Source organism: Sciurus vulgaris (assembly GCF_902686455.1).
Source record: "Sciurus vulgaris genome assembly, chromosome: 6".
NCBI lineage: Eukaryota > Metazoa > Chordata > Mammalia > Rodentia > Sciuridae > Sciurus > Sciurus vulgaris.
This window is the reverse complement of record NC_136466.1, coordinates 160,187,776-160,210,350: the sequence shown is the minus strand read 5'-3', so window position 1 is coordinate 160,210,350 and position 22,575 is coordinate 160,187,776. Positions and strand designations below refer to the sequence as shown.

The 22,575-nt window shown below is 47.7% G+C and overlaps 1 protein-coding gene across 1 annotated transcript in view; it reads right to left on the bottom strand.

The window, feature by feature from the left end:
* The window catches only part of ANKH (ANKH inorganic pyrophosphate transport regulator), a 133,408-nt gene that overhangs the window by 5,572 nt on the left and 105,261 nt on the right, over positions 1-22,575 (bottom strand). Inside the window, 1 exon segment of the mRNA XM_079144578.1 lies at positions 936-1,065. Coding sequence (XP_079000704.1) covers positions 936-1,065 — 130 coding nt within the window.

Sequence of the window (22,575 nt, the reverse complement as noted above, 5' to 3'; positions counted from 1 at the left end):
AACCAAGACCTTGCTCATGCTAAGCACATGTTCTACCACTGAGCTACATCCCAAGCCCTGGGAATTTATTTTTGACTAGGTGACAGGCACACACTATAGGATTTAAAAGGTACAAAAGGAAATAGAGTACGAGGATCTTCCTCTGATCACAACTTTCCAGGCCCCTGTCCTGCTTCCCACATGCAACCAGTTACCAACTAGGCAAATTATTTCTAGAAACAGGGTATAGATATGCAAGCACTTGTCATATACAAACTATAATACAGTACACATATATCTGTGCTGTACATTTGTTACAGCAATGGTGAAATACTAACCACCATTCCCTGACCTATTTTCTCATTTTATGTCAAACTACCTCATTTTGTATAGTATACCTAATGTTACTAAATCGGCTTAGTGATTTTCAAACCGGCTTATGTTTTCACTCTGGGTATATTCTTTTCTGATCATATGCAAAATGGCCTCAACTTGCCCCTGGAATCTTTGGTCTAAGAGTTCTTTATTTGTACATCTCCAAATTTTAGCAGTAATTTTACTCTATTTTCCTTTTTAAAAAATTTTTACTTTTTAAATTATCATATTGTAAAATTGGTTTAATATTTAGTGTAGAATTCTAAAAGTTGTAATTCATGCATAAATATAAGTAACCACAACCACAATCAAGACAGACGGCAGTTCTCTTGTTGACCCAAAACTCCATATGCTACTCTTTTGGGTCTGCTTTCTTTTTATTTTCTTTGCAACTAAAAATCATAAAATAAAATTATGCCTCATTTCTTGAACTCTCTACCTACTGGCTAATATCTTTGCATCTTTTTAATCCATCGTGAAATTTTATATTTTGTTGGTGATGTGGTCACAGACTTTTCCAAAGGAAGATCTCCCTGGGCGTGAGGGCCAGTGGGAATGCTCCTTCATTCTCCGTCCCTTACCTGGCACCGGGAAGAAGGAGAAGATGCGCAGAGGAACGACGCAGAGTTCTGCGAAGGCGAAGTCGACACCTATGATGTCTATCAAGATTTTCTCAGAGACGTTGGGGGTCCAGAACATCACAAAGCAGAGCTGAGGGGAAATAATGTTGAGCAGGGTTGTGAGGAAAAGGCATAAATGGGTGAAATTACAGAGTTCCAGGTGCCACGGACCTGAGGAGGTCTGGAAGGTGGCAGAACTGCTCCATCAGGTGACTGTCACAACAGGCCATGGCTGCACGGCCCTGCCTTGCTTACCAGCCAAAGGAGGTGCTCATCCAAAGGAGGTGACCCAAAGAGAACCTGTGTGGGACAGAGGTGGCACATCCACTGTGGGTCACATCTGAATGGGTAAACCGCGAGTGAAGACTAGTGTGCTCTCGTGGAGGCTTAGCCAGTGCACAGCTCAGTTCTAGGTGGACAGGTACATTGATTTTATAACCTCAACAGAATAGGAGAAAGTGACCTGAAAGCATCTGGGCATGCATAGAACCATGCTGAATGAGCACCCAGGATAATAAAGGAAATCCTAATATTTACAGTAATTACCCATTGATAAACTTTTCAGGGCCTAGTTAAGAGAATAAGGGAAGAGACAGTAGCCAAACATCTGGAACTTTGGAAAGAAGATAGGCAAGTGGAAAAGAGATTTAAACAGACTCAAGAGAACGGAATCCTACGCTGACAGGAAAGCTGAGTTCTCTTTCTACTTCCCCTTTCTATAGATGAGGAAGTGGGGTAACGGCAGGCCAGAGCCAGCCCCTGGAAATCTAGCGGTAAGCAATTCAGGCACAGTTCCCTTGCACGGCCGGCAGTTACGCCTCCCAAACAGCAGGACGTGGGATTTATTCCTGGATAAGATAAAACATGAGGTTCCTGGCATGATGGAAGGCAGAAACGGGGACTGAGGGAAAGGGGACCTATTAACTATCCCTGCCTTCTTTCACTTGGCTCCCAGGACACAGGAAACCAGTTGAGTCTCCCAGTAAAGAGAGCCAGAGTAGTTTCCAAGGAATCTGATCAGACCAAGAAGGAAGACCTGAAAATTCAAGGCTCCTGAAGAAGTAGCCCCACTGGACGAGCCATCAGTGAGAGATCTATGCAGGTGATAAATCGTACCCCAGCATCTACAGCTTCTAAGAACTTTCTAAATGCTCCACTTATAGACAACCAGAGGCTCCTGAAGAGGTCGGAACAAAGGAAGGGGGGTGGGGGAGAGAAAGCACAATATATACAGAGGAAGAAATAAAATCTTCCCTGTTGACATTCTCAGAGATGAGAGAACTACATCCAGGAAACAAAAACAGAATGAAAATGTTATTTTAAAAAAAGACACAGGACCAAAATGAACTGGGGATTAGAAAGAAAGCAGAAATGAAAATTCATTAGTGACAGTAAGATGAAGTTAGGGAAGTTTACCACTTAGCGCTAAAGATGTGAGGAGTACAGGAGAGACAATTACAATAAACTAAAGGTCCACTATTCAAGGAATTCCAGAAAGAGGGAAGAGTGAACCTCTCAGAGCTGAAAGACAGAAAGGGCCACGATGTAGCGGAGGTCCAGGAGATGGAAGACCCCTTTTACTTTTTTTGTGCTGAGGATTGAACCCAGGGTCTTCTGCATTATTAGGCAAGCACACCACCACTAAGCCACAGCCCCAGCTGAAGGCTATTTAAAAGTAGGATATTTTTACTAATTAAGGCCTCAAAAATTTTACCTTCCACTGATACTTTTTCAAGAAGCTACTGGGGGCTGGGAGCAGTGTTACATCTGTAAACCCAGCAACTCAGGAGGCCAAGGCAAGAGGATACCAAGTTTGAGGACAGCCTCAGCATCTTGGTGAGACCCTTGGCAATTTAGTGAAAACTGTCTCAAAAATAAAAAGGACCGGGGATGTGGCTAAGTGGTAAAGTGCCCTTGGGCTCAATCCCCAGTACCCCCCACCCAAAAAAAAAAAAAAAAAAAAAAAAAAAAAAAAAAAAAAAAAAAAGAAGTTGCTCCTGGGAGTATGCTCTGAAAAAGCAGGGGAGTCACAGGGGAAGAAGGAAATAACACAGGCTCAGAACACAAGAAAAAAGCAGGGGGCACCTCATCTCTAGGATGGAGGTGAGCGGCAATCCCAGGAAGGCTGCTGCAGGTGCACAAGTCATGGATCTGCACCGGAGCCTGAAGCAAGGTCCAGAGAGTCACTTCCTTCAGAGGGTGGGGCAGACAGGAAGCCTACCACGGCTCTATATACGACAGGGGACTTACACAAACGAGGAAAATGGAATAATATATTTAAGCACCCGAAGAGCTAAGAAAAATGACCATTAAGACGAGTTCAGAAAAAAATTAAAGATGTTTGAGAAAGGAAGGGAATCAGGACTTAGCTGTCATGGTGTAGCAAAATGATTTCCCCTCTTATTCCAAGTTTACATAGTCGTGATCCATCTGAAGAGCTGAAGGAGTTGTGGAGGAAGTAGGGCCAGAAGAAAAACTCAGGGAGAGGCGGGCTGGGGCAGGGCTCTTGGTGACAGTCCTTAACAGAATCTTTAAAACTTTGTGCTGATTTTAAAATCCTGAATGAAAAAAATGTCGTGATATGACTTTGGAAGATAATGTTAAATACATGCCAGTTCCATCAAATACCTCTATCCTGATCCTAAAACACAAGTGATTCTTCTCTGACATAAAACTGAATATATTATAAAGTGAATTACAGTCATGTATGAAAACAGAATACTGAAATTTTAGAATATAATATCCTTTATGCTTTGGGTAAATTACGTTTCATGGAATAGGCTGGTCCTATTTACTATGTCATGTTTAAACACTTAAAAAATACCTTGGAGGATCTGTTATAAATGTTTCACTTTATAAATGCACTAGAATGTTCTGTTTGTATTTTCAGCATCTGGGAAGTACATCCCAGCGGTTTTCAAGAACGGCAGATGTGCTATCCTTTAATCCTATCACTTGCTGCCGTACTCACGCAATTTTGACAGGAAGGGAAAAATACTCCCTCAGATCTAGCAGCTTGGAGCTCAGGGACTTTATTACTTGAGATCCCTGGACAAGTGGCCTGTCATCTTTTCCCACTGCAAAGCTACTGGTCTAAAATGATATCACTCATGGCCACAGCCCAAGCGTGGCAAGAATTTCATATAATAACTCCAAAGCAACCCGATGCATGGTGCTGGGATACAATTTATTCCTGCCTATACCCCATCCTCCAAAATAGGATGATCAACCCTCCTACTGGCTTTTACATTAGGCCCTAATTTTTTCCCATAGCAGTAAAGCTCTAAACAATTGAGATAAAGGAGCACCATCCCCAAGTGTGGGATGAATCGGTGCCTCAGGACCTAGGGAGGCTGAGCCATTCTGTGTTCCTCTCATGGTTAGAATGACAGACGGAGGCCATATTCCACTCAAAATTTAAGCTTCCAGGAGACTCATTAGCATGCTTTATCTTGTAGCCAAGGATAATCTGAATGTGAGATAATGCCTCAGACGCATGTTGCAATCTCCCCGGGGTTTGCAAAATCACTGTAAAATGGCTTTTAAATTACAAGAAACTAAGGAGAGAGGAGCGTGCGACTGCATGTCAGAGAGAAGGATGCCGTGCGCGCTTCTGCAGCAAACGAGCCAGGCGAGGCCTCCCCTCCTGGGTAATGTTCCCCTGGAGGCTTTCTGCTGTCTCATAGGAAACGAGCAGCTGTCCTTTGGAGGAGGGAGTCTAATAAGAGGAACAATGGTGGTGGGCATGCTCACGTCACTGGACACACACGAATGTCAGCAAAGCTGGGCGGTGAACACAGATCTGACACTTGGATACAACCACAGTGTTAAGGCTTGATGGACCTTCATAGGAGCGTCCTGGGATGGTGGCTCAGTGTTCCATGTCTAGAGTTCCACCGTGTGACTCGGACTTCTAACTCACTGTTTTCTATCTACTGTCCACCTGTGCCAGGCATACCCCAAAAGCCTCTCATCAAAGTCACACGCCACAGAGGCACTTCTTCAGAGTTTTCAACCACACACACACCTGGGGCCCAGACTGGATCTTCCATGAAAACCATCAGTCTGGTCTGGGACTGAACAATCACTAGTAGCTAAAGGGAAGGAACACTGTAGTTACCATAGCTCCGTCTGTCTCTTCCCCTGGAGTCTCTGAAGCCTTTGCCATGCTTCTGCTATGAAAATCTTGCCTTGCTGCCTTCCAGCAAGTTCCTCAACAAATGCATATTTCCTGCAATGTCCTAAATGGAATACAAACAACTTAAAAGCAGGCATGGTGTTTGCTAAAAGCTGAAAGCTGACCTATCTGCAGGACAGCTTTCCCTGAACAACACACTGACTCCTAGCATAATAACTGGACCACTCTTTTGGAAAATAAGAAGTCTGAAAAGTTAACTTGACAAAGAATATTTCAGGCAAAGTGTCATTCTAACCGAGTTCAGCCACCTAGAGCTGCCTCAGAACATGTCCTCCCAGTCGACCAGGACACACTGTGTTCTTCAAATATTTGCAGAGCCTGGTGACACCAACTTTTCCAAAGAAGAACACAAACCTCATGACCTGTTGACAATGAACATGGTTTGTTTCTCTGAACAGCTGAGGGGTTGGGTTTTCTCACTAGGAGGCAGCCTTCAGAACAGGACAGCCCACCCTGTGCCCAGGTCTTGGTTTTTCTATTTATTCTCCGATCAAAGGAAACAGAACTCCTTGGAGAAATGACTTATTCTAGGACTAGGGTTGGGAATATACAAGCGAATCAGCCTGGAGTGTCTGTTGTGCCAGGAAGCAAGAAAGTGCCTACGAGACAAATGGGACATGTCCAGGAGACAAAGGAGCCGGCCACAGGAGCTTCAAATAGCCAAAGCTGGAACATAGTACTAATTATAACCCAAAGAATACAATAAATACTCACGAGTCCATGGTGGCCTACAGCAACAAGTGGAGGAGACGGGACAAATCTCCACAGAACTTTAAATACCCCATTACCTATTCCTCTCTGAGGTGGCTGGCGCGCTCCTTTCTACCCACCAGTGTAACCTCCTTCCAAAGAGCCCAGAAGGCAGAGAAGGAAAAAGTAACTTGACGGTGCAAAAACCAAGGTCAAGATCAACTTGACTTATGTGGACAGCAGTTGGGACTAGGATTGGGGAAGCTGGTTGTCTTCATCAGCATTTGAACTCAGAGAACAGAGACCCAGCCATAGCCGGCAGCCCCTTGCTGCCCGTCCTCAGGACCACTGAAGTGCAGCTAGTGCTCTGGTTTTGACTTGATTTCCAAAGGCCGATGGCCATACTTCTGGGGAACTCACCAGGCTTTCCCCACTACCTGAATCATCAGGCTTAGTTGTAAATGAGATTCTTATCCCCTGCAGTGAGAAAAAGTAAACCACCTGCCGCTGTTTGGCCCTGGACATCATTTTTACTTGGAGCCTTTACCTAGGAAGGTTTGCTATATGTTTAATCACGTTTAAATCCCCACTGGCTTGCCCAGCAGCACAGGGCAGAAGGAGGAGGGGCTGCAGCTGACCCTGGCTCTGCAGCCCGCCTGCCGGGTTCACTCACCACCTGGGTCTCCTCTGCATTCGCCTCGGGTGTTCCCAGCGTTCTGGGCTCAGCCCCTCACCTCTGCAATCATGCCTCCTCACAGGGCTGCTCTCCCCAGGGGAGCCCGTCTGCCAACTGTTTGGACTGGTCCGCACAGGGGTGAGGACTTGACTCCACAAAGTGAATCAACGTCCCAATTCCTCCACTAAGAAACACGCACACAGCACCTGGCGTCTATCTTGGAGCGGGCACGTGCACATGATCCCTCAGTGTCCACCGTATGGTTGTAAAAGGTTTCCTTGGAGTGCAATGAAATGTTGACAGTGGAGTCATGTGTAGGTGGTGAGATGAGGAATGACCCCATTTTTTCACACTTCCCCATTATTTCCCCAAGAGTGTCCACATGTGCACACACACATATAAACTTGTTAAACATGTATACACTTTAGCAGAAAAAAGTTTTAAATAAAACAGACCCCTGTAAAGGGGGATCTTCACATGTGCTGTGTCCCGTTTCAAAGGGAAGGGAAACTTCAGGAGGTGGCTGATGGATGGGTGTCAGCATTCAGCATTCTGGGAAATTGTCCTGAGTCACTCAGTGTGAAGGCACACTGATTTGCTATCTTTAGAGCTTCTTAGGTAAGCTCCGGCAGGCAGAATTTTAGCAGACCAAATGAAGTATAGTAAACAAATATATTACTGAGAGAATCCAATAGAGTTGAGGATATGTTTTCTATGCTAGGAAGCTTGGAAAAGCATATGAGAAAGTATTTTTGTATCCAGTATTCTGCTTCTGGCTTGTGATAGTCATAATTATTATTACTCATCTACCTTGAATACTTCTATAAGGGAGTAGGATACGACCGTCACTTGTTAAACCACGTTCACGGTAAAAAAAAAATAAGCATTTTAAGATGTGGTTGCATGATCCCTTTTAAAAATATGAAAGCTTAGTCAACCCTTCTATGGTTTAAGTTTAATGAAATAGTCAAATACATGCACTTCATGAAGTTACGGGTATCTTTCAGATCTAAGACAAAATTCTTGGGCACACAGTACCAGTTGGAAGAAATAACCCACCTTAAGCAGCAGGGGGCGCCATGCACCAAGCCGTACAGTACACCCACACAATGCTGGATTCTTTCATATTCTTACCCGACCTGAAGAATATTTAGAAAGTTCCACATACCAGCTTCTGTTAATTTTTCCTTTTCCTTGATTGTTAACAGTCAACTTGGATTTTGACTTGGGGGTAGAGTTTCAATTTTGCAACATGAAGTGAAGAGTTCTTTTTTTTCTTTCTTTTTTGTGGTATTGGAGATTGATCCCAAGGATGCTTTACTGCTGAGCTACACAGTGCCCCGCCCCGCTTTTTTTTTTTTTTTTTTAACATTTTGAGCCAGAGGCTCATTAAGTTGCCAAGGCTAGCCTTGAACCTACAATCCTGCTTCGGCCTCCTCAGCTGCTGGGATTACAGGTGTGAGCCACTGTGCCTGGTTTTTATTTTTTTATTCTGAGACAGGGTCAAGTTGCCCAGGCTGGCTTCAAACCTGGAATCCTCCTGCCTCAGCCTCTGGAGTAGTTGTAATTTATAGACATGGGCCTGCTGCCCTGCAAGGTGGCATTCTGTGACTGCGTGGTGGTTATTGTACCACGACTGGATAAGTATATTTAAATGTACAGTCAAGAAAGGTTAAGAGGGTGAATTGTATGCTATGTGTATTTAACCACAATTAAAAAAAATACTAAGGAAACAAATTGGAATCTGCTCATAATAGTACAGCTTGATTACTCATTCTGATAATTTTTAAAAATACACATGTGGACTTGCACTGGCATTTTATGCTCAGGGTTTAGGTAGAATTTTAGGCACTAGTCTTAATTATTTTAATCTGTCCTGAGACACCAATGAATGAATCAATCTCTCAAATCTACAAGGCATGCTGACTTAAAAAGCGAATGTTGGACGATGGAAGCTTCTAGAAAGAAGAATGAGGGAAAGAGTTTCCATGGGAAGATACTCTTACCAATTACTTTGCACAGGCCAAGAGCTTTCCATGTTTTCTCATTTGATTCTCATACAATCCCGGGATAGTTGAATCATTCTTTGCTCATCTCTGATGAGGTCACAGACTCTACAGGCATAGGGAGACCTGCCCCAGGTCACCTTAGGGCCAAGAGTTTAACCCAGGCCTCGGGACTTGCAGATCTCAGTGGCTCCCTGTCTCCTGGATGTCCTAAGGCGCGGAATGTTCCTGCCATAGGAAGGCAGCGCTTGATATGAGAAAACTGTGAATTCTGTTCATTTACCTTTGCTCCTTTTTTATCCCCATGACAGAGAGTTATTTTATTCTGCTGGATAATGGGAACAATGAGGCAGTAGTCACCACCTCATGGCACGCGGGCGGGGCACCCAGCAGAAACAAAGCCTGGAACAGGCTGCCTTTGTTCTAGACCAGTGGCCAGCATGGTGCCACGGCTGGAACAGGCCCGGGTATGGCCCAGGGTGGCTGAGTGACAGCCACGCCTGAGGGTAAGTTTAGGGACAGGAAGGTGAGACTAGGTCATTCTCGGGAACTCAAACTTTAACTTGGAAAACAGAGCCACCAGGATAAGGTCCTGCGGGGCAGTGGGCTCTCTGCCTTCAGGCACACAGAGGACGGGAACCCACAGGCTTTACTGGGGTGCAGCTTTGTGTGAACAATGGGATGCGACCTAGGCGTGACCCAAGCACTGGAGACCCTACCTGTGAATCATGGACAGCCGGCCAAGATGGCAGCTGAGGAGTTCATCCTGAACTGCGAGGGGACTCGGACCAAGGCTGTGGGAGAGGCCTCCTGCCTGGGGAAGCTGAGGACGGCTGAATTCCCAGGCAGGTGTTCGGTCCCGCTGCCTTGTCTTCCAACCGCACCGTATGCGCCCGGCGCGGACCCCAGAGGAGCCGAGGACTGGAGCGGTCTGGCTCTGCTGAGGGCTGGGGCACCCATACTGCACTGTCCTGCCCTGCTGCCCCTTCAGGACGGCGCTGCTTCCTGAGGAGTTGCCCAGCAGGAGCATGGGCGAGCTGCTCCGTCACAGGGAGGACCTGGGCCCAGCAGGTTTTCCTGAAGCTTCTACTCCTTCCTGGCTGGGTTCCTCTGAGACCTGAAGTCCTGAAACTCTAGGTGCAAGATGATCTAAATACCAAACACCTCCACCTTCCGTTCTGTGGGGACCCCCTCTCCTTCCTGGCCTGGGGCAGCTGGTCAAGCCTCAGAGAGAGACGGCCGGCTGGGGCACGATTCCAGGCCTGGCTTTCCATGGAGAGAAGGAAACAGGGATCTCGGCAGGTCTGGAGGCCACGCCCTCCTCGTCCCAGCAGCTCAGCCTCATCCCTTCCAGACAGCTGATCAGGAGAAGCGAAGACAAGCCAGGGGACAGCCTCGCTGGACTAAATCTGCCGTGAGAGAGGGTGACCATGACCCCTCTGAATTCACAGAGCCGGGGATGGCGGGAGGGGCGGGCACAAAGAAAGCATTTCAAAATCTGTCCATAAGAGGCAAGTGTGATCTGAGAGTGCCAGAGAACCCAGGAGACTAGAAAGCGCTCAAAAGAGAACTTCTCTCCACACGACCTGAACAGGCCAGTGAGGAGGGAGACAAGCACCTGAAGGCAGTCCGGGGGCTGGAGCGGAAGGGGTATGGATGCAGCCAGCAAACACGCCCTGCACGGGTCATCTGCCGGCTCCCTCCCAGTCCTGGCAGCCCAGATGAGTCTAGGACTGTGGCCGTCAGGCTTCTGATCGCCTGGACCAGGCCAGGTGCTAATGTGCCTGATGAACTGGAAGGCAAGACCCAGGTGCTGGGGGCACAGGCGAGGGGCACCTGTTTGCACCTGGGTGAGGTTGGTATGGAGGCACCTGCCAGCCCAAAAGCATTTGAGACAGAGGCAGAAGCAACTGATGGCAAAGCCGAGTGACGTGCCACCTCTGCCTGAGGAGGGTGGGAGGTGGCCCCAGTGGGGGCAGGCATTAAAGGGGTTCATTTCCAGAGGACCGCGGTCATTTCTGAGTTGGCCCTTGTAAAAGGACAAGTTCAGCTCCTTTTGCCTCTTTCTCTCCCATGCTGTGCCCTTCCTCCGTGGGGTGATGTGGCAAGATGCTAGCCCTCCACCTTGGGTTTCTCAGACTGTGAACCAGAAGCAATAAATCTCTATGGTTTATAAATTACCCCGTCTGAGATGCTCTGTTATGGTGGCACAGAGCAGACCAAGACAGGGGCCACCTTAAATCTGGGAGGGGTAGGAAACATGGCTAAGAGGAGCTGAAGAGGGAAGTGGACGAGAGGGATAGCAGGCTTTTTGCTTGATTTGAGAAGCACAGAGGCTCAGATCACAAACACCCATGTGGTGAAGGTACTCGCGGCTGCGACGGGGAAGCCCAGGCTTGGGGAGAGGCCAGGAGGGCCCTGCTTGGCAAATACCCAAAAGATGAGCTCCAGATGGGGCCAGTCCTGGATTGTCACAAGAGTACAGTCAATTGGAGCTTACCAGGTGTCATGATAGTGCTGGCAAGAGTGCCAAGTGGCTAATTCAAGAAAACAAAACAGCGTAGCCTGACTGGGCATTAATGAAAAGCGTAAGTCAAACTGGACAGCCCTGGTCCGTGAGACCGACCGGGTCAGGCCTGATTCGGGTTGTGCTCTGTGTACTCAGGGAGGCTCAATGTGAAAGAGAGGAGGAAAGGAAAGGACTGTGTCTTGGTACAGAGATGGGGAGGAGCTGCAGTGATCCTCTCGGCTCTTGCCATAGGAACAGTGCGACCTTCTCCCTCAGGGCCGCCCTGCAAGGGGCACACACCTGCTCCACACCCAGGTGGGAGCACGGGCTGTGTGGATACGCGGGACAGAGGGAAGATCCACGCCCTGGGCAGGACGAGGCAGGACGGCGTGAGATCTTGGTGTGAAGTTCAGAGGGGCACACAATGTAAACTTAGGCATCCTTTCTTTCTTAAGCCAATCCCCTAAAACCAAAGGTGGACTGTTCTCTCTGACATGCAGAAGCTGGCACAAAAAAAGGGGTGGGGGAGAGAAGGACAGAAGTTCAGTGATTAGCCAAAGGGGAATGAAGGGAAGGGAGGAGGAAGGACTGGGAAAGGCAGTGGACTGAATCGGACTTCACCTGCCTGCGTTCACACATGAACACCCGACCAGCGAAACTCCACATAACGCAAACCACAAGAATGGGAAGCTGTACTCCACGTATGCATGATATGTCAGAATACACTATACTGTCATGTATACCTCAAAAGAGCAAATAAAGAATGTAAAAAAAAAGAATTGTTATTTCTGTAAATTTTTCCATTTCGTATTTTTAGAAGGTTGTTGACTGCAGGCGACTGAAATGACAGAGAGTGAATCTGTGGATAAGGAGAGGCTGTACTTAAATACATGTACTCTAAATCATTTGTTGCCTATAGTAGGCTGTATCAAGACCACCCAAAAGACTCACTCCCTATACCACAGTTAGTAAATATGCTTTTTCTGAAGCTATCGAAGGTTCTATACCTCTATTTATCAAGGCACTGATTTTTTAATACACCCTCAAAATGAATCCACAGGAATTCAGAAGGATACATAGATATTATGCGTTGCCATTAAGTGTACTGATAGCCACTTATTTCCACTCCTCGCCATCTTCTCGTCATCTAAATCCTGTGTGTTGGGGCTCCGGGCCACCAGGCGAGCCGGCAGTCTTTGCTTACAGGATATGCCAGGCACTCCACTAAGCTATCACCCCTCTCAAAGTCTTTACGAAGTGCGTAATTCGTGCCATCTCCACGTGGAGCTGGGAAACCAAGGCTTACTTCTTTAAGTTGCTTTCTTGGAGTTCTCAATGGGCGAGTGATGGAGCTGGGATTTGGACCCAGGCCCTGTGGTCCCAGGACCACCTCCGTAAGCACTGTGCCCTGCAGCCCTGGACAGGAGCTTGGACTAGGTGCCCTGGCCTTGCCCCTTCTCTTGCATCAACAGAGAGGCAGTCAAGTGTCAGGAGAGCCCCAGGGCTGCACAGTGGGACAAGCAGCCCTGCAATGGAACCAATTCCAAGGCCAGGGATCAGAGATGTTGACTCCAGTGAGTGCACCTGGCCCTCTGGAAATTTCTTTTTGGTAAGGGTCAATTCACTCTTCAAGGGCATCCGTTAAGGGCTCTGCCCAGGAAGGATCATGGCACTTGACTAGTGGCGAGCCAGGTTCTGAGGCACCATTATTTACCACATATGCTGTTTTTTTCAGCAGCACATTGTGGATCTTCTGGCCTTGCAGTGGGCTCAGGAGGGATATAATGACCCCCTCATGGCACCATGAAGACCGTGAACAGGGTGGCCACCCGACACAGAGCTGCCAGTGCAGTGGCGTGCCTTAAGAGGAAATGAATGCTGCGAGCGAAGGCTTTCTTGGGGCGAAAGTGACTGGGCTTTCCAGCGGCCCTGCTAAGTGCAGCCTGCACGGCCTGGGCACACCCAGCCCCTGGCAGAGCCAACCTGGCGAAGCCCCTCTGCCCCTCTGCAAGGCCAGGGAGCTTTTTTTCTTCTGTCCAGGGTCAAATGATTGCTTACTTAGCCAGCGTGCACAGGGCCCTTTCGAATTCTAACGGGAGGTCCTCCTTGTGCTCAGCGCACAGCTGCTTGACGAACTCTGCCTACTGGGTCATTTTTGAGATACTGATGTGCAAGTGAATCAGTCAAGAGTCTCAGGCTGCTAGGAAGAGCTCCCAGGCGGAGCCCAGGTGGCCCTGAGCCCCGGGCCAGCGGCACTCCACCACCAGCGGCACTCCACCACATCCTGTGTTCTCCTCCACGTTTCCCGTGATTGTCAGGCCGAGCCCGGGGGATCTGATGTCTGCTTCCCACACTGGCACCCCCGCCATGTGCCCCAGACTGCTTTTGTTTTTCTCCAGTTAAGCTGAGCTCATGAAAACAATCTTTTGAACAGTTGCAGAGAGTCCCGAGGCCTTCTTCCTGAAGCCCGTTCATCAGGCCCTCCAGAGACCCTTTGCATTGTGTGGGGCGATGGCTCTGCTGAGCCACACTGGCCCTGTGTAAATCTGCTCTGGCTCCAGTGAAACATGGAGGGGGCCTGTGGAGCAGTGGGGCTTGGGTGGGGCCGCGCCAGGCCTCGTGCAGGGAGGCATGGCCAGACCTAGCCTCCCAGAGTGCGGAGGGGCTGGGAGCAGCGTGGCTTGGCAGCCCTGGGATAAACTCATTGTCCCCCTGTGCCACTCAGCGCACATGGGGACCGATCCACTAAAGCGAAAACGAGTCATTTTTATAACTCAGGCTATGATTTGGATATGGTGTGCATATGCCCCAGAGGTTCCTGTGTTGAAAGCTTCATTCCCACCGTGAGTACTGAGAGGGTGGAACTTAATCTGACCATGGTGTGTGGAGGGGGCCTTGGGAGGTGACTGGATAAGGTCATCAGAGTGACCGATGCTGACAATTCAATACTGGTGCTGTGTAAGAAGAGGGAGAGGCCTCTGATCACACAGATACATGGACTCCTACCTACCACTAAGTGACCCTGCACCACCTTGAGACTCTGTCAGCAGAAGATCATCACCAGATGTGGGCTCTTGACCTCGGGCCTCCTGAACCATAAGCCAAACTAAATCTCCTTTCATTAAAATGTTACAGGTTTGTGGCATTATGTTATTGGCAGCAGAGCATGTACTGATACAATTTATAAGATTCAAGTGAGGAACAGTGAAGGATCAAGATTGAGACAATTTGGGAGAATAAATACAACTGGATAAAATACTAGAAACTTGCTTTGTTTTCTAAAAATTGGAAAAAAGATGTTAGCTTTTCAGTGTTACTAGTGGCATGGGTTAGTCCTGGGCTCTGTGAGGGCCCAGTTGCAACACACTGGATTACTCAATTAATGAAAAGAAGAATGAAAACAAGCCAAGTAATCTAAATCTACCATTGGTACTTACTTCTATCAGATGCTATGATGCCAATAACCCTCTACCCCAAAGAACCATCAGCAAAGATACAATTAAACCCATGAATGCGGGCATAGCCCTGCAATGCATGGTATTTCTTAGCGAATCCTCTATTCACACGGAGAATCTGGAAATAAAATAATAGTGTCTTATATAAACTAGAGGAATGGAGAATTTAGAAACAAAAGTCAGTTGAATAGCTAAAATTCTGGTTAATCAGTCCATTTGGTCTCAGCGATAACAAGATTCCTTGGTCTTGGAAACATCAGCGTATTAGTTTGTCAAGATTGCTGTGACAAATACAAGTGGGTGGCTCAGAACAACAGGAAGTTAGTGTTTTACAGCTGTGGAGTGGAAATCACCTGTGGGCACAACCATGCTCCCTCTGGGGGTCCTGGGGAAGAGTCCAGGCTTCCCCCGCATCTGGAGTTCCTCTGCTGTGGTCACTGAACTCCAGCCTTTGCATGACGTGCTCCCTGCACCTGTGCCCAAACTTCCCTCCTTAAGAGAACGTGAGATAGCAGTTAGACATGAACAGGGTCAGGATTAAGAAAACACTTAGCATAGAGCTGCTCAGTTAATGCCTCAGTGGTGCCTCAAGGTCTGACACAATAGCTGCTTCAGGACCCTGGCTGTTCTTTCAGCTCTATAAGCTATTCCTCTTGCAACAGGAGGAAGATAGATAAATTCAGAGGAGGACAAAGATGTTTGTACCGAAGGGCCCAACTGCCAAGATGTCTTAAATTCAACATTCTACATGAACACAGACGAGAGATTCCCAGAGAGGAAAGCAGGATGATTAAGATCGAGCCCACCCACCGTAAATAAAAACCACTGCCAGCCAGGACCTGTCAGCCAGGCCTAAATGGCCAAGAGTTACCCTTTGGTTGTTAGCTAACCTAGAGCCCAGTGGTGAGACTTGGGTGGGAACTTCTAACAATCTCCCTCCTACTGCAGTAAAAATCCAGGCCACAAAGAAGTAAGCTGTCACAAAAGAAATGTGCTGTCACTCTCCTCTCTGGGTGGATCCACCCTCTCCCTGAGGTGCTCCCTCTTCTTCCTTCTCTTCTAATAAACTTTGCTATACTTTTACTAAGTCTCACTTGAAATCTTTTCATGCAAGAACAAAAGAGCCAAGAACACAGTGCAATCTCTGATAAATTATCATCTCTGGTGTCATCTTAGCTCCCTTATTAGGAATATTGGTCATCCTGGGTCAGGACCCCCGTCACCTGCCAGAACCTCTTCTCTCCCCCCTCTCCCCAGTACTGGGGATTGAACCCAGGGGTGCTCTACCCTGGGCTACAGCCCCAGTCTTTATCATTTTCTATTTTTAAATAGGGCCTCACTAAGTTGTTGAGGCTATTCTCGAACTTTCAGCCTCTGGAGTAGCTGGGATCACAAGTATGCAACGCTGCTCCCAGGCTCAGAACCTCATCAAAGCCCTGTTTCCAAAATAAGATTACATTTGAGGTAGTGGGTTTTAGCACTTCCATGCATGACTATTTGGCAGACATAACACACTGTAACCCATAATAATCAGAATAGAAGGTCCTAGGATTGGTTCACGGTCTCTTTTTTTTTTCTCTCTTACTAACTGCAAAAGGCAAGACTCAGAAAGATCAAGAATGAAAATCTATTTTAACATTCTTTAAAGAATCAGATCCTTCAACAACTTAAGAATAAAACCAGAAAATGCAAATGCTACAAGAAAACTTATAGGGTCAACACTGTAACATACAGGCAGGCATGACTTCCTTGGTAGGACCCTGATAGCCCAGGAAATAACTCCAAGAACCAATAATAGAATGGCATCAAATTAAAAAGTTTTTGCACATCAAAGGAAACAACAGTATGAAGAGAGAACTCCAGAATGGGAGAAAAGTTTTGCCAGCTACTCTTCCCACAGAGGATTAATATTCAGAATATATAAAGAACTCCAACAAACTAAACAACACCAGAAAACTAAAACAACTCATTCAATACATGGACAACTGAACTAAATAGATACTTCTCAAAATAAGTAGTACAAAGAGCCAACAAACATATGAAAAAAAAGCTTCAATTTCTTTAACAATCAGGGAAACGCAAATCAAAACCACACTGAGATTCCCTCTCTGTTAGGAGAAATCCTAGTTCTTGGCTCGCAGCAGTTAATGTCTCAAGTGTGTAAACTTGCAGAGAGGAGCATTCCGCTCTGACCACCTAGGAATGTAAACAACTGCCCCCAAATTGACCTAGTGTTACCAAGGGAACCTGTATAGGGGCCTGGTGGTCTGATCCCCCGTGGTACATTGTGATTGGGTTGAAAGTCTATAAAATGTTTTGTTTTTCCTGCAATAAATGAGTTTGTAAGTTGCTCACCACAAGCCTGCTTTTACCCAACTCCTGGGGTCTGGGTTCTGACTACGTGGCTCTTACCTGCGCCGAGCTAGCCTGGCACCCCTACACCTCTCCAGTCAGAATGGCAATTATCAAGAATACAAATTACAATGAATGCTGGCAACTATGTGGAAAAGGAATACTTGTACACTGTTGGGGACAGTGCAAATTAGCATAGCCACTATGGAAATCAGTAAGGAGGTTCCTCAAAAACCTCACAATGGAACAATCATAGGACCAGCTATAGCACTGATTATATTTATTCTAAAGAATTAAAGACAGCATATTCAGTAGTACAAGCCTACCCATGTTTACCAAAACTCGATTCCAATAGTCAAGGATGGAACCAGCCTAGGTGTCTGCTGACAGATGAAGGGACACAGAAAATGTGGCATATACACACATGGAGTTTTATTCAGCCACAGAGATGAACAAAATTATGTCATTTTCAGGACAATGGATGGAACTGGAGAGCATCGTGTTAAGCGAAATAGGCCAGACTCAGAAAGTCAAGGTCGGATATTTTCTCTTATATGTGGAAGTTAGAGAGAAAAAAGGGGGGGGGGGAGAGACCTCATGAAAATGTAAGGGAAAGCCACTAGGGTAGAGGAAGCCATCAGGGGAGAGCGGGGCGCGGTCAAAAGGAGGTGCTGGTGTGAAATTGACCAAGTTTTGTTTAACGCACATTCGAATATGCCGCAACCAGCTCCTCTATGAGGTATAGTTGATGCACCAGTAAAAGTTTTTTAAAAAGGAACTGGATCCTTAAATACTGACAGCCACTGACCTCAGATGCCCCTGGGTCCAGCTGTGTGAGGCACTGCAGTTGGATGGCATCTGGGAGGCTTCCCTATTGGCCTTCCCTCTGACAGCGACACCCCCACCCCACATGCCCCTCCTCCACTGTTGAAGTTGAGCGAGGTCAGTTCCTGGGTGGCCCACAAGATGCAGTCTGAGGTCCTGGCACAGTCTCATGACATGGGCATAAACTGAATGTGCATGTGCAAAGCCTGCTGGGAGTTACATACCATGCATGCACTATTTTTTTTTTTCCAGTTCTGGGGACTGAACCCAGGGCCTCACACACCCTAGACAAACACTCTACCATGGAGCCCTTTTTACTTTTCATTTTGAAACAGGGTCTTGCTAAGTTGCTGAGGCTGGCCTCAAACTTGAGATCCTTCTGTCTCAGCCTCCCTAGTAGCCAGGATGACAAGTGTGTGCCACCATGCTTGGTCCTCACCCACCTTCTTGGAACAGGTCAGTACGTCGAAAATCAGTCTGCGGAATAATTGATTTGCCAACTGACAGTTTGTCAAATTCATTGACTTTTTAAAACTACGTCTTTCTTAAATTCTTGTAAGTTTATAGCAACTTGTACTGGAAGGATTGGCAGAGCTGCAGAGGACTGTGAGAGCCTGGAGCCGCTGGCTCTACATTCCCCCCGCCTGTCTGTACCCCGTTCTGCCCTTCTTTCTGTGGCAGGCTCCCTCTTTTGTGAACAAACACTGTCTCTTTCTCTTCTCCCGGCCTTTAGCCCACTCAGTCTCTCTCCCTTTCCTGATCTTTGCTCTCTCGCTCCTCTGACTTTCTTGGGGTTGGCATCCAGGGGGTGCTGGGTATGGCTGTGTAGGCTGTCCACTGCATAAAAGTGCCCTGCTGGCTCTGCCTGCCAGGATCCATCTGGACGGATGCCCATGTCCATTGTGTACAGAGGGTCTGGGGAGGCCTTGGCGGCAGCAGCCTGTGCTTTGCATGGATTCTTCTCCATGTCCTGAACCAGAGGGGCCCCGGCTCTTGGCACCAGCTCTCTAAAGCTGAAACAGCAGGGAGCTTAAGAAGAGAAACACCAAATGCTCTTAAAACGCTGTTGGTGAAGTCAAAATGAAAATTGGTCAACTGTAAGCCACCAAAACCATTCAAGCTTCTCCATTTAGCATGGGTGTCACGAACTTCAGAAAGTTAAAAAAAAAAAAAAAAAAGACATGTTTTGGGTAAACTGGCAAATTTGGTCAATTTAGCAGCCTGATTTGTTGACTTTCAGCAAAATGGCCTGAAATCCAGGCACTGGGGGGGGGTCGGTGACCCTTCTGGACCCTTCTCCCCATCAGCAGTCCTGTTGGAAAGACGTACCTCACCCTGGCGCAGCCTGGAATCACCCTCAAGTCTAGAGTCCTGGGGGATCAGGATGGGCCTCACTGGGGCATGCAGAGGCAGGTCCCATACGCTAGCGTGGCTGGTGTCCTTCCCTGAAGCTCCCCTCTGGGCAGCAGGTCGCTGACACCCTTCTCAGCTCACGATCCTGACTAGCTACAGACGCACAGCTTCTCAGGACACTCTGTCACTGTGTCTGCAGCCAGGAACACTGGCAACAGGGACCACGCTCTATAGGCAGCTTCAGGACTAAGAGGCCATCTGCCAGGACACCGTACCAGCAGCCTCTGCTGCTCGAGGTTCTGCCCTCTCCTCTGAGTCTGGACCGCCGTCTGTAATTGAGTCTCCCCTGTGTGGCGACGACTGGCTTGCTTCCTAGAGCAAGCACACCCTGTGAAGCTGTCCTTCCAGATGGCTTTACTCTGTATATATTTTTGGACCATGATGTCCTTCACTTCAGACAGCAGCTCGCCGGTCTTCAGTCGCCTTGCTAATCTCAGTCTGTATCATGCCCACTCCCCGTGGCTCTCGAGGGGGTCCATTTTTGTATGCCAGTCTACCATTTTAAAGCAAATCTTTTGAACTGGCTAAAGATGCCCCTTTCCCTATCCTCATTCTCTTCGGATAGTGAGATCAGTCAGCATCTCCCGTGGAGCATCTTTGAAGGAGTGAAAGCAAGATGCTCACAGAAACAGAAACCCACTCCTGTTTCTCTGCTCTAGGCTCCTCCTGAATTCACCAGTTCTTCCAACTGGGCAGAGGATATTAGTCGCTTTTCTTGAAACCTAGTGATTAAAAAACACCTTTTTGGGTAAAAATATGAGGGTGGAAGCAACTTTTGGAGTAGGTAGATCCTTCAAACTTAAATGGAAGATCTATAATAGGGAACACATGTCATTGCAGTACACTGAAATATCAGTCTCTCATTGTCAAAAGTGACAGTAGTATTCTTCATAGGTCAAGCCAAAATATCATGGCCTGAAAAGGAGTCCTTTATGATGGAAAGGATGAATTTTGTTCTGGACAGTAAAAGTTTCTCTTCAAAATGCAGGTAGTGCTGAGCTTGGTGGTGCACAACCATAACCCTAGCAACTTGGGAGACTGAGGCAGGAGGATTGCAAGTTTGAGGCTAGCCTCGGCAACTTAGAGAGACCCTGTCTCAAAAGAAAATATATAAAGGGCTGGGGATGTGTCTCAGTGGTTAAGCACCCCCTTGGTTCAATCTCTGGTACCAAAACAAAACAAACTCCCAAATGCAGTTAGCATCATTGTGTCACTGAGTGTCTGCAGGGCCAATGGGTCAGCCCTCTTTAAGACTCAGGGACAAGAGCTAACTTCCCCAAAGAGCCAAGCACAGGAAATCATATAACTGTTCAGTGATTCATAGGAAGCTGTAGTCATAATGAGGCTCACACTTTATACACAGAATCATCCCCTGGAATAAACAGAGAGCTCTCTGCTCCTGAGTTTGTCTCCATGACCCCTGCTACGTTAATTTCCACACATTAAGATGTTTTAAAAGTCAAACAATAGAAATAGATTCAAGAGTAAAGGGCCTCCTAGAAGCTTTAAAAATAGAAAAACCTGAGCATAAGTTAAGAGGCTGTGGCTCAGGAAGGCAGCGGGGTGGGGTGTGTCTTGCTGACCCTTTCCCCAGTTGAGAGCTGGCTGGTTGCCCACCTACTGTGCCCCTGCTACCAGGCAGGATGGCAGACCCGAGGGACCACGTGGCAGGCCCCATGGAGCTCAGAGCCCAGGAGCGGCAGTGAATGTGGAAGAATGAATCTGGCAAGTGAAAGCAAGCGTCACGGCGAATTTGTAAGAACCTGGCTTTATGTTTTTCTACATGTGTTTGGATGGCAATTCCTCTAGCCAAGTCGCGGGATCGACTGATTCAATCACCCTAAGGATACCGATTGTGAGAACTTTGTAAGCTGCAAACTCCAACCGCAGGGCTTCTCACGTTGATGAAGCCACCATTTTGTTAAGCATGATGTCAAGTGCTCCAGTCTGGGGCCTGAGGACCAGTGTTTGTTCTGACTCTTTGGGAACAGGACAGTGCACAGGACAGGGCCCAGGAGAGCTGAGTTCTGGCCAGTTTTACTACTGGGTACTTGGATAAGCCGCCTGTTCTGTCTGAGTCATTTCCTTTTCTGAAAAATTATAGGTTTTGACCAGTTCATCTCCAAGTTCTCTTCCAAAAAAGAATTCTGAGTCTTTTATTTCTCAGGTGAAAATTTTCTGAGGTACTTCTAGTTATAGATGGCTTTTCAATCTAGGAGTAGAATAATTAAATACATAAACCTCTCTACCTAAGAGACGTAAGCATTTTTCCAGATCCAAAGTCCACTTCAAAATGAACTCGCTATGGAGTATTTTTTTTCTATTTTCTTTTTCTTTCTTTTTTTTGGGGGGGAGGGCAGGTCTCCCCATGTTGCCCAGGTTGGCCTTGAATGCACAGTCCTCCCACCTGCGCCCCAGTAGCTGGGATTGCAGGTGTGCACACCACGCCCAGCACTATGAATGTGCACATGCAAATCATTCCCCATGAACCACGAGAGAGCGGGACTGTCCTCAGACCCGGTGCAGTAAAGCTCTCATCACAGGCATTCCAGCCGTGGGAAGGTGTTCATGTGGGGAGGAAGGCAGGAGGTGGGCCTCCGCGGCAGGTCCGGCATGGGCAGGAGCCACTGGCTTTCTATGCGCATGAAGTCCAAGTCACAGAGCCGGTGCGGACTCGACTCAACCTTCAACTCCCAGTCATTTAACAAAGTCTCCAAAAGCTGAGGTCTGTTCCTAGAATAGAAACTTCTCTGTTTTTTCCTAAAATACTCTTTTAAACAGTTTCAAAGTTGTTCAGTGTTTTGCTAATATTTTGGGGAACTATGGAAAAACTTGCACACCGTAGAAAGAGAGAATGCCAATGGAGGGGCAGGGCTGCCTGGGGTCACCAGCCCCACTCCAGCCAGCCATCAGAGCTTCCCAGGGTGGAAGCCTGAAGAGGCTTTGGACAGCCCCACCTCACAAGGGACAGACGGGTGCGAGGGGCCCCGTCAGTGGTGATGGGCAGTTAAGGACGCGGAGCTGTGACTCAGAGGGGTCAGAGGCCTTCCGCGACGGGCCGCTGTCTCGAGCTGTCCCTGTCACAGCCTACTCAGGTGGTGGATGGGTGCATCGAATATGCAGCTGCAGGCTGGGAGGCAGGTCTGGGAAGGGTTCCGATGTGTGGGGCTTGATTTTCAAGGCCACTAACAGGTGTGACAAGCTAACTGGTGGTCAGGGTCGGGTGGCCCTCACTGTGGTCCTGCCCTCAGCACCACCCGGCACCTTAGAAAACTTCAGTCCTCACTGATGGTTGATGACGCCTGCTGCGCACCAGGCACTTCTGTGACGCGCCTACATACACAGGGACATATTCTACGGGACTTAACGGGAAAGGGGCAGCCACGACGCAAGCAAGGAAAACCGAACTGGGTTCAAAAGACCGCCCCCCCCCCTTTTTCCTTTGGTACCGGGGATTGAACCCAGGTGTGCTTGACC